This window comes from Gavia stellata, chromosome 1 (genome assembly GCF_030936135.1).
Source record: "Gavia stellata isolate bGavSte3 chromosome 1, bGavSte3.hap2, whole genome shotgun sequence".
Taxonomy (NCBI): Eukaryota; Metazoa; Chordata; class Aves; order Gaviiformes; family Gaviidae; genus Gavia; species Gavia stellata.
In genome coordinates this window covers 94,359,213-94,371,566 of record NC_082594.1, presented here as the reverse complement: position 1 = coordinate 94,371,566, position 12,354 = coordinate 94,359,213, and the positions used below count along the sequence as shown (strand labels likewise).

At 48.6% G+C, this 12,354-nt stretch overlaps 1 protein-coding gene across 1 annotated transcript; it reads right to left on the bottom strand.

Moving 5' to 3' along the window:
• Window positions 1-11,525: 11,525 nt before the first annotated feature.
• Window positions 11,526-12,044, bottom strand: MID1IP1 (MID1 interacting protein 1). The gene has a single exon (XM_059825144.1). It carries the CDS (start codon window positions 12,042-12,044, stop codon window positions 11,553-11,555), a length of 492 nt encoding a protein of 163 aa, XP_059681127.1. The 3' UTR covers window positions 11,526-11,552.
• Between the last annotated feature and the right edge of the window lie 310 nt (window positions 12,045-12,354).

Sequence of the window (12,354 nt, the reverse complement as noted above, 5' to 3'; positions counted from 1 at the left end):
CCATAACACTGGATGAATATAGTGTGTTTTTCCACAGACCTCCATACATTCAGACAAATATCTGCAGGAAGGAAAAGACAATAATTCTGTGTCCATTCAGATGAATTACAACCCCAAAATAATAGCTGGAAACTTGTTTGCAAAAATCAGTAGACTTCAAAAACAGCAGTGTGTAGTTTGGGAAGAAAGGTAATCATGTTGATGTGCACAAGAAGGAAAAGGATTACGGTATGAATAATGCAAGAGGGAAGGAAGAAGGGACAGACAAAAAAGAGCATATTATTGGTAAAAATCAACAACAATAATCACACAGTTTTTATGAGAACCTATCCTCCTTGAACAGGTGAATGCATAGGAGTGTACCTCAGTAGCCTAAAAAATCAGAACGTTAAAGAGAAGTAAAGCAGACCATGTTTTTACCACTTGTCAAATAAAATGCAACATATTTCTGAGTAACTAAGGCAGTATGTGTGCTGGCAAAGTAGCAGTGTATAATATCGTCATCTGTATATTGGGGGAACTCAGATCTGCCAATTCAGAGAAAGTGTGGCTTCCTAGAAATTAGTAATTTCATCTGATTAGTAGTGAAAGGACTTTTTTCTCTTTCCTGAAAGAACCTCTCCTCGTTTTGGGTCAATTTCTTGGGGATCTCCACACATGAAACTTCAACCTGACTAGCTTGTGCCTAACAGTTCTGGAGACTGGCTGCATCAGAGAGCACAGTTTAGGAGGCATCCTGAGAATAGCCCTTGTCTGATAAATGCCTTAAGTGGCACAGAGAATAGCTTTTCCCCAGGGCGCACAAACTGCCTTTCCCTGCTGCAGTGCACTGAAGGGACCCCAGCAGAAGTGACAGATCATGCACTATGTTCTCGGTGCACTTCGGGGTGCTTTTCTTCCCTTCTGTAAGAGCATCTTGATTTCCTAGTGGAAACTGAAGGATACTTATGTATCTCCATATATCCTTGCTACTCACAAATAATGGAAAAGACCTTTAAAATGCATTTGTGTTTCCTCTGCATGGAAAACTGAGAGGACTGTTGTCAAGCACAACTCACCATCTCTCTGACATTAGTCAACATATGGCATCTATACTTAGCTTTCCTCCACATCCTTTTGTATTCTCGCTCCTAACCACTTATGTTTGCTACCTTGAGGCTGGAGCAAAGGTGGCCCGCTCTCGTTCCTTTAAAAACAATTTAGAAAAGGGAAACAAAGAAAAGTGAAGACATTGTTCTACAACAGAGAGGATGACTTGGGAGTAGATGCTCAGACAGCATGAGTCACACTGCTCTTCTAGGAAGGGGTGCTTACCATGCACTGGAGATGGACCACATTACTTTTTTTTTACTCAAAATACTGCCATGTAAACCACGCACTGACCCAGCACATGACATTCAGGGTAACTGAATGGAAAGAAGACGGCGTATAGCTTAGCCAACAGAGACTGAACGATCAAGAATCAAAGGTAGTCACATTGTGTTCCCCACAATATGCTCTTGACAGTCCACAGACAGCTGGTTGGTCATATGGTGCCAGTCTCTCTTCCCTGCTTCTAGCTGCTACGCGACGTTAAAAGGAGCAGGAAGGAAGGGAAATCCCTTCTTAAAATCGTGTATACAAACAAAAGTTGCATCAATGCAGATGGAAGGGGATCCTGTCCAAAACACACAGTCAAAAGCAGCAAGCGCTTCAGAGCCTGTCAGCCAGTCTCTACCAAGCCTAGCTTTTGCGGAGAAAGCCATTGTACCCGGAGATGTCCCCTGGCCACTGAGTCAGGGGAGGAGGAGGAGGAGCAGGAGGGAGCCAGCATGGTAGCCCTTGAAGCCCAGCCCTTGCTGCAAAGGGCAGGCTCCCACCGCCATCAACATCATCAACATTCTCACCATGCATGACTGCTTGGTTCAGCCCGTGGGTCAGGACCCTTAGCCGCATTTCTGGTGGGAACTCGTCCCCAGGATTTTCTGGGTAAGTCATTACGTACATGCAGGCCAAAAGGGCACTGTGGACGTCAAGGCGTCTTCCTCGCCCTATGTGCTGACTCCACGTCAGGTGAGGGCCTGGTGAACAACCTCCTCCCCTGCCTCCCACTTTCCGTATGAAGGAAAGCCGGGCAGGAAGGCTGGCCAGGGTCACGTAGCCCCCCACAGCAGTTCCCTGGCCTGTGCAACAGCTCCCGGGGACTGCCAGGCACGTCAGGGCTCAGAACATCCATCTAGGCACTGCTCCAGGTCCGAGACCTGGTAAAGGATGCAAAGGCAGAATAAAAACATTTAGTTTCAAAATATAAAGCTTTTTGTGCCATTCTCTTCATTCACCAAGCCACGACGGTGCAAAGAAACATAGTTATCTGTGCTTTCACACCAAAGCTCTCAGCTCTCCGAAATGTTGTTTACAGCCTGACAAAAGCACCTTCTCCTTACAAGCACTGAACTGCTCGGCTTCTCTTTCAGAAAGAGGTCACACACTAGGCAAGGCTGACTTCGGGACCTGGGGACGGTAAATCAGGTTGGAAGAGCACTGTGGATTAGCACCCTTGTTCCCACTACAGAAGCTTCCTTTCTGCTCTCCCTTCCCACGACGGCCGCATCCCCTGGCAAAATCAACAGGCGATCCCTCCTCCTCTTTCCTGATGGTACAAGCTCCCGCCTGCACCCTCCTGTGTTTTCCAGGCAGCTGCTCTAAGGGTAGGGAGGGAAAAGAGGAGGAGAGGTGGAGCGAGGCCTGGCAAGACACCAGTGCCACAGGGAGGGGACGAGAGGCAGGCTGCCTGGGAAAGCCATCACCACGCAGTGCTGCCTGCCCAGCAGAGATAATTGGGCAAAATTTGCTGGGAGAGGCTGCCTCCCCCAGCTCTCCACCCGCTCTGGTTGCAGCAGCAGCAGCAACAGAAAACTTTGCCTTACACAGTGATGCGGAAGCAAGAGAAGAAGCCCAGTTGTTTCTGTAGCACAGCCAGATCCTACCTCCTGCAGAAGGCGAGCTGAGCGCGAGGAGAGAACCGTGCCGAAATCTGCGCTCCTCTAGATCACAACCCCCAAGAGAAATGGTTTCAGCCTTGTCAGTGGTCTCGGAGCATGTCTGATGAGAAGGGCTCCCCACAAAATACTCTGCCTTTTTACCCAGTAGCAGCTTTGAGGGCTAGCAGAGACCTTATTTTCAATCCTCCGAGTGGCTTCCAGTTCACCTCTCCAGGTTCCTTGGAGAGTGGTTCCAGTCCCTTCAGGAGCAACCTGCTCTCCTGGCTCTCAGCCCTCCGGTCGCAGCCTTATTTTGCATGGCATCCTTTAATTAGAGAGGAAGGGAGACCTCGTGCTCAGGGCGCTCTCAGGGAGGGCAAGCCCCAGGCTCCCGTCCCTGCGTCAAGGCCTGGGACCCGGCGTGCGCTGGTGCCTGCACACAGGATGAACCCAGCGTTCCTGTTGCTCTTTTCTCTTTCCCTCCCACACACTCCACAGATATTAAAGGCTTCCCTACCAAGCAAAATTGCTACCGTGGCGTACTCGGGATCACTATCCCATGACGCCTTCTGGGTGCTCTCCAGGGAGCTGGGACACAGCACTTCACACTGGCCTCCCCTCGCTAGGAAGCCGTCCGGCAGCTGCAGCAGGACGGCAGCACGGCTGTCGGCTGTGCTCCCAAGGAGCCGAGTATCTCGCTCTTAAGGACCACGTGGAAGTGTCTCCTCTTGGTGACGGCCACTGCGAGGGGATGGAGGCATCCAAGTGCCCGAGGGCTGGGCTGTAACCAGCCCTGTCTCCTCAGTGCTTGCGCCAAGCGGTGCCTGCCGCCTCGCCGAGTCCCGCTCCCAGCTGCACAGGAGGGCGGCACGGGGAGCCCGCGCTGCCTCCTTAGGGACTGCAGGCTCTGGAGCAAGGACCTGGCGCCTGGGAGCGAGGTGGCTCATCAGTGCACGCTGCCCTGCCCAAGCCCTGCTTGGGATCTTGGCCTGAGCAGCCGCCAGTTTCAGTGATACTCGAGCTCATCAGCATACAAATCTCTTTTGAAGATGGGACTCAGACGGCGCTTTCACAACCCGCTGAATCTGATCTACGTGAAAGTGGCTGCCAAGAGGGGAGGTCCCACTCTGCCTCCTGGCAGCGTGTTCCCAACCCTTCCTCCACACTGGCACCCTGGCTAATGCAGCTACACCTTCTGCTGAATGAGGGAATTAGTAAAGCTGAAAGCTTTTTTCCTCTGCTAATTTTCAGCTGGATCAGCTCCCTGGTCTGGTAACTCCATCCTTGCATGAGCGCTGGTGCCAGCACAAGGGAAACGGAGAGTTTGCGGGGCCAGGGGTGGGGTACGGGGGACAGGACGGGACCAGCCCTCTCGGCGCTGCATAGGCTTAAGCCAGTCAACAAATAGCCACCTCTGGGTCTTAAAATACGTAGGCCTTTGAAAATATTGCATGTGCTCTTAGTTTGGTTTTAAAAATAAGACTTAGATGCCTGCATTCACCTAGATGAGGAATTATTTTAGTCTTTGCTAAATACTGTACTAACAATACCAGTGAAAGCTGAAAGAAATGCACTGTCCATTTCATTAAAACCAGACTTAACTTCTTTAAATAAGGCATTTTTTGCATTACACTGATCTTGAATACAAAAGCCAGCATTATAAACGCAAAGGCCATGATCTGCCAGCTTCCCTTGCTTTTCCTTGTTGTTTACACTCGCTACAGAGTGTATTTTCCCCTTAGTGTGAGTGTGACGCTACAATTAATACTAATGGCAATTATTAGGGCGCATCAAAAGATGAGCACAACACACATTAGCAACAGAAACCAGCTTGCTGCGTTGTTGGCTCTGCCTTCCGCACAGCTATTTAGGCGCTCTGATATTTCTCAAAGTATGGATTGGTGATCAGCCATCACTATTAAAAAATTTTCAGAAAAGCAGTGCTTCCACATGAAAAATAACAGGTTAATAAAAGAAGCCAGGTTTAACTACATGATTCAAACAAGGAAATATCATCAAGTCACCTAATACACTGTTATTACCAATTACAGTTCAGTTCAAAACTGAGACCTGTCTGGGTGATGAAATGAGATTGGTGTACTATGAATTTCAGGGAGGAAAAGCCTCACAGAGATGGGAAAGGGGATTGGGAAGGACACAGGGACAAGCCCCTAGGAGAAGGGAATGGACAGCACACGTGGGGAAGCAAGAAGCAAGGCAGGTGGTTCGAGCCAACTTCAGTGTTACCCACTGGTGGGTATTCAGATAAAAAAAATCTGTGTGAAGTCAATAGATGTTTGGCTCAAAGAAAGGCTGTGGCAGTTTCCCTGTGTGGGCTGTTCACAGCTGCAGGGGCAGGGTCCTCTGTGGTTAGCAAGCTTGATACCCGTATTGAGTTTTGTCGGTTTCTAGCTTCAGCGCTCTAAATGGGCAAGTTTGTAAGGAGCCCTGCAAAAATGCCAAATACCACTGTACCTGTCAATATACTCTAACTGGTGCATATATGCCTAGCTCTTCAGTTAGTGGCATACAATCAGGCTCAAGAAGTACATGCCATGAAAAGTACATGCATTCCCATTTCAGACTGATCTGGTGATAAAGGATGAAATGTAAACTAACTTGGTCCAGAGCGTAGGAAGTTCTGTAGGTTGCTTATCCCACCTGAAAACTGAAGAAAACCAGATTTCAGTTCCAGACGTCCAGGGGAGAAAGGCTCATTCCCCTTTTTGTGATGAAAAGCCTGGGGAAGCCATTTCAAATATGAGTGAGATGAAATTCAGTATCTTAGAAGCACAGATATTAAAATTTGAAAAAATGCTTTTGTTGAGGTACGTCTAATTGGGACGTTGTGTCTCCTTGGATCTGCATTTAGACTGTCTACCTGCAAAAGAGATGAGGGGAGCAGAATGTAACACTGAAATATTTGAGAACTAAAACTATTTCTTCGCATACCAAAAAAAAAAATCATTCTCAGGTTCCAGTAAAATCTCCTCTGAGTGTGGTATAAGTGAAACCAGCTGAGTGGTCAGGCTTCCTGCAGACCCATAAAAAAAGGGGGAAGGGTGTAGTCTATCTAACATATCTAATCTCTGCATTGAAACAGCCTCCATCCATGCAATGTCTGCTTGTTGGCAGCTGAGTGCTACCTCAGCAAGTCTTTAATCTGTCAACTCCCAGGTGTTTCGATAAACCACGAAAGCTGTCAACTTGGACCTCAAATAAATCTTTTTTGCCCCGAGCGTGGTGGAAAGCCTTTGTGTACGGGCACCAGCCCTCCTGCTCGAGAGGGGTGAAAGTATGATCCATCATTTCCCTTTCTTTGCTCCCAGGGAAAAAACCCACGTTGGTTATGGGGGGAGAAACCTCCCCATTGCCCTTCTCCCTCCCCACCACGGCACGATCCGGAGGAAATCCCTGAAGGAAAGCTTTACCTTGCATCCCTCTCCCGGCTCCAGCACGTATGCCAATGACCAAACAGCAATCCCACGGCAAGGGGGTTGCCATGCTGCTACGCTATACTTTGAATCACGGCTTTAGGGACTCTGCCCGTCTTCTCAGTTCAAATACAGATGAAAAGGAAGATACACTTAAAAGGCTCAGCTTGTCTTAAGCAGTGCATCTGTGCCTGTGGGACATCAACCCTGTTGTTTGCAACCCAAAGTTGCTAAGGTAAAACAGGCCAGAACAAAAAGAAAGAATTATATTAGAATCAGACATATGTAGATAAATATGATAAAAAGATAACAACGCTTTAATTGATACTATGACAAACCTTACCAACATCACGAGGCAAGCTCATTTAATACAGAGGCACCTATTTTCTCTCTAAGTTCTCCAAGCTTTTCCTGTGCCATCTCTTCCAGAACAAAATTCAAAAGCACAAAAACTGGAAGGTGTTTTCCTCATTCCGTCACTCCGGGTCAAATGAGTGGGGAAGGAATATTACTTTTTATAAAGAGTGTCAATTCCGGCAGTTGGTTACCAACAAAAAGATACACAAATACTGCACTCCTATCTGCAAATTTCCTTTTGGAAAGGAGTTTATAACTTCATTCCTTAAAACTAATTTTGACCCAAACTTGTCATGCAAGTCTGTGGTCTGGAAGGAAAATTACTTTGCAACATCAGAACTAATGCATTCAGGTATTTCTGTTGTTTAGAGGTGACAACAACAAATAACAGAAGAATGCATGCAAAGCTGGAACTGCTTTTGAAATGCTCACCTTGCTTGCACTCGCCTCAGATTTTACGGCAGGTTATAACCCATTGTGCGCTTCCTTTTTCCCTGTGTGTATTATCACCTAAGATCTTTGAGCTCTTTGGAATATAGTACCTAGCACACTGTTAGCTAGATATAAATAATAAAAAGATATAATGTTTAAAGATATAAATAATAAAAAGCAGTATTTCCAGACAATCCCCTCCCATACTCAGTGCTTCAGGGAAGTAAGTCTATGGGAGAAAATCCCTGCAGACTTTTCCACAAAGAGAGAAGCTGTGTAGCAAACCCATAGGCACAAAGTGCAGAAGCTTTCTATCCCTTTCTTCTTTCCTTTTTTTTTTCCTGGTAGAACAGGGTGCAGAGCTGAACTCCGTAATAATGAGATCCTAATACAACCATCCATCTGGCCACTAATGGTAGTGTATCTTTCAGCAAAGCCAATCTACTGACGACTCATGTGTCTTGGTGCAAGCGCTTGGGGGGGGACAAACCACAAAACACAGATATCTTGATCTGTTTAAAACCTTCTGCAAGAAAAAGCTTTCAGAGGGAAAGTAGGACGATGGCAGCCTAGCCTGACTCAGCCTCACCTGCCCCCTTCCACCAAGCACTGACCAGACCGTGCCCTGTGCAGCCGCAGCAGGGGCTTGTGCGCCGGGGTGGAGGCCGAGGAGAAATGCAGCCCATCCAGCACAAGCGACTGCAGCAGGTGGGTCTGGTCCAAGTGGGTGTCAAGATACTGATTTCAGACTTTTAATCTGCTCCTGGGCAGAAAGGGATAAGGCGGCCCACTTCTGGAGGGGAATAGAGAAAATCTTACGGTGCCAGAGGTAGATACAATTCCTGAAATGCACACATAATCCAGCACAGACCTGCCATCCATCCAGGTCAGCAGCCAGCAGTCAAAGCAGCCTTTGAAAGGCTGATCTTCCGATGGAACTCATGCCCATCCCCAACGCCCTTATTTTTATACACATATATATACATATATACATGCCTTGAGACACAAGCTTGGCTTTCCTCCCCGCCCCCCCCCCCCCCCCCCCCATTTGCTCTCCTGTTCTTTTGTATACACAAGAGTTGACTCATAAACTATAATGACACATACTGGGCACTTTTATATATTAACTGATGCATCCCACGAGCAATGTCCTTGAGGCTCCTTGGCTGTAACATACCTTCTGCTGTAATCAATCTGTAAGTGCAAACTGTTCTGAATCTCAGTATTGATTACTCTTCTAATGTCTGCCTTACTGTATATTGAGTCTATTTCATTTAAGCAAGCTAAAAATGACAACTGCTTCTCACAGTGCATGTCTATATTCCCCTGGTTTGCGCACGGTTAGGTTGGTTGGCAAGTTGTCTTTTTGTTTGTGCGTGGCTTGGAGATAAAGCCGCTTAGCAAAGTATTTGACATCATAAAGATACTTGTACGTTAGACTGATGTAATTTGTCATTACCACTTACAAGTATCAGAATCACTTTACCGGAGCAGACTAAAGGTTTGCTGAACTCGGTATCCAATCAGGAGCACTTAAAATGATCCACTCCTTCAAAAGAAAACCTAACTCCTAATAATAAACCTAATTGTATTATATAGCGCCGCTCATGGAAATTTTCCCCAATTCAGCATCTAACATACCAAATCTGTGCGTTAAGACTCCGCAATCTCATCTTTGCTTACTGCAATGTCAGGAGCTGGCATTTACATAATTGCCTCACCACCCCACTTCCAGGCCGAGTTGTTTTCCACAGCAGGACCAGCCAACAGCAAGCGCCATCCCTTGTCCTTTGCATGAGAAATACATCCCTGCTTTTATCTGTTGTTTCCCCCCTACATCACGAGATCGCTTTCTTCATCCCAAGAGCCTGGATCTTCTCCCATGACCTTGAAAAAGGGGAATTCTAAAGCAGCTCCCAGGTGGGAGGTGGCAGTGTCTCTTCTGCTGGTGTGAGCCTCAGCACTTTTTCCTGTGGCTGAATTGGGATTCCCCGGGCTGCTGCCAGCTGCGTGGCCGGGCCCCAACACGGGAGCCATGGGCAGTTCAGCAGCTGCGGGTTAGTCACTGAGGCGAGGCAAACCCTGGAGCTGCAGTATCATCCGACCTCCTCTGCTACCCAAAGCTCTGCTTGTAAGGAAGTGCCACCTTTGCTGCCAAACAGCGCTAGTTTTTAGCTGCTCTTTCACCGAAGCTTTTTTCTCGTCCTTTTTTAGGATGCAAAGGGAACGGATGTAATATTCATGGTGATACTGCTCTAATGTAATACTATTTTTCTGATGTTACTCCCAGTCTAAATCAGCGCCACACTGTCTCTTGCGCAACATTTGAACAGCATTGTCTAAATCCAGAAGTTACCGGGAGTTCAAAAGGAGCGCTGCTGAAACTGCGTTAGCTGCTCTTGTCTGCGGTTGTACCAGCACTCCCGAGCAGAGGTTGTAATGTGGTTTTCGGCCAGCTGAGCGCAAGCCAGAAGGGAGCCATGCAGCAGAACAGGTTCTCCCTCTCACCCTCGCCTTCAGGAGAACAAAACTTTACCATCCAGCATAAGGCACTGCATCTTTCGCGTTGCATTAGTTAAGACTATGGCAAGACTGGCGAGCTGACACGTTAGGAAACCAGGGTAATCCCTCTCCTTGTTCCTGACTGTTTTCCTGGCTTCGTCCCAAGAGGGGAGGAGAAGAGGAGTTAAAAACATTACAAAAAGAGCAAGCATTGCCAAACTAAAAATCATCCGGCCTTACAAAGTTATTCTTTACCCTAGAAGGGAAAAACCTTCTAAAATAATGTATTTTTAAACATACATGTAGGCTGATTGTTTTAACTATACAAACATCTGCCAACTAGTACCATGCCTGGAGCGCTCATGCTTTACTACAATGTTCAAACAGTTGGGCTGGAAAACAAATCGCTAGGGAATATCTGAATTTAATCAAAAATATCCTTAAAGCTGAGAGAAAAACGCTTCTATTTTTAAAAGAAAAAAACAACTAAACAAGCCCTAAATTTGATGGCAAGAATACAAAGTGAAATTTCGGTTTGAGGAGATGTCTACAAACTTGGCATTTCAGTGCCTGAAAAGAAAACTTCATACGTTATGTAAGGACATACATATTTATTAAATGGTTAACCTCTGTGATATGCACACATTGTATTGTAATCAGTAAGTACACTTTTAATATTGGAACAACAATATAGACACCCAATTCTGAGGCACATTACTTCAGCAAATGAAAAAAAATAATGGAGAGAGAAAGAAATCAATACAATTTGGGTAACATAAAACCAATTAATCCCTGGTATCCAAGGAGGATTACAGAGGAAAGGAAGTAATGCAAGAGATGGGGGAGCAAGTATCCCAGACCTATTGGGAGGGAGAGAAAAGAGCTCCCCCCGGTACATTAAGATACTTCCTGAAAAAAGCAAGAGTCATTCCTAGGCTTTGCTCCAACCTCCATGAAGTGATGCCTGCAAAGTAACCATGACTCGATCTTCTTGGATTAAAGGGGTACTGACCTTCATGCCAGCATTCACACAGAGCAACTGGACTGTCTGGTTGGGAACAGCTTACCGAAACTCAGGCCATGTATGGTGCAGTTAGTATGGTCATTCATCCATTTCAGACATGCCAAGTTATCACTACCTAATTGCTCCCTTTGTGGGGGGCAAAGACCGCAAAAACCCCTCTCTTGCACATGCAGAGATTTCTCTGTCTAGTAAGGCAGCTCTGGAAATAACTTAAAAGAACAACAGAAGAATTCCAGATGTTAAAAATACCATTTAATTAAAGAAACATAAATCATACCGAAAAGTTTAAGTCACTTTTAGTCAATACATTCGCATTTATTTTAGAATATACTCTACATCTGAGTAAAAAAGTTTTAAATAAACTCCAGTACACGTACAACCGTGGGACCTGCCATCTGTCCCGTGACAGAGGGATGCTCGTTAGACCACTGGGCTCCCTCCCGGGTGACATAAGCAATTTTACGCCAGTTTTGTTATGTTCATCGGCTTGTGTTGAGCCTCCTATCTGCCAGCTACGCCACCACCTCGTACACGTACGGGTTCGGCCTCCCCGCCCGGGGAGGCACAGCAACCGCTCGCCCCAGACCGTACAATAAAAAAAAAAAAGGGGGGGGGAATAATTAATAAACTAGTACTGATTAATTTACATCTCTCTCGCGCTTGTGCGTTGGTAGAAAACCGGCTGCAGTCCTGGCGGCGCGCAGGGAAGCCTCAGCCCCGGGGCGCAGCCCTCCACCGCCGCCGCGGCAGCAGCGCCGGGCGGGGGGGGGGGACGCGCCGCTCCCGCTCCCGCTCCCGCTGCCGGCGGGCCGGGCGCCCCCTTGCCCCGCTCCCCGCCGGCGCTCACTGCCCCCAGCTGCTGAAGCCGATCTCCTGCTTGTATCTGTTGGTGAGGACGTTGGCCTTGCGGGTGAGCTTGGAGAGGACCGAGTGGAGTCCGCTGAGGTGGTAGTGGAACTGCTTCTCCAGGTCCTCCTCCCCCTCGCCCTCCTCGGCGGGCCCGCCGCCCAGCTTGTCCTTCTTGCGGGCCGCCTCCTCGCCCGCCGGCGGCTGCACCACGCCCCACTCGATGTCGTTGCGGATGGACTTGAGCAGCATGTAGTGGCTGTACATGTCCCTGCGGGAGAAGTAGGCGCCGGGGTCCCCGGGCGGCAGGGCGGCCTCCCGCTGCGGGCAGACGGCGCCCGCCGCGTCCAGCTCCTCCAGCAGCAGCGGCACGTCGCGCAGCAGGCTGGGCACCATCACCGTCTGGTCCATGTTGTTGACGGCGCCGATGAAGCGGTTCATGGCGTTGAAGAGGGAGTACTTCTGGCTGTACGAGTCGCAGATCTGCATCGTGCCGGCGGGCGGGCGGGCGGGCTCAGCGAGGCGGCGCGGACCGCGGGGCTCCTCCGGCGGCGACCTCCTCCTGGCTAGCGGCACCGGCCGCCCTGCGCGGCGGGCTGGGCTCGGCGGCTGCTCGCGAGCAGAGTCCTGCGGGGAGGCGGTGGCGGCAGGCGCCGCGTTAAGGGCTGCTCTCTCTCCCTCTCTCCCTCCCGCCAGCCCGCCTCCCGTCCCGTCCCGTCCCCTCCCGCCGGCGCCCTCTCCTCCTCCCCCACCGCCGGCTTTATCCTCGGCCGCATCTCCTTTTTTAGGCTTCCCCGCC

Excerpts from the sequence above, each read along its gene's own strand:
- MID1IP1 (XM_059825144.1), bottom strand. The coding sequence starts at position 12,044 with ATGCAGATCTGCGACTCGTACAGCCAGAAGTACTCCCTCTTCAACGCC.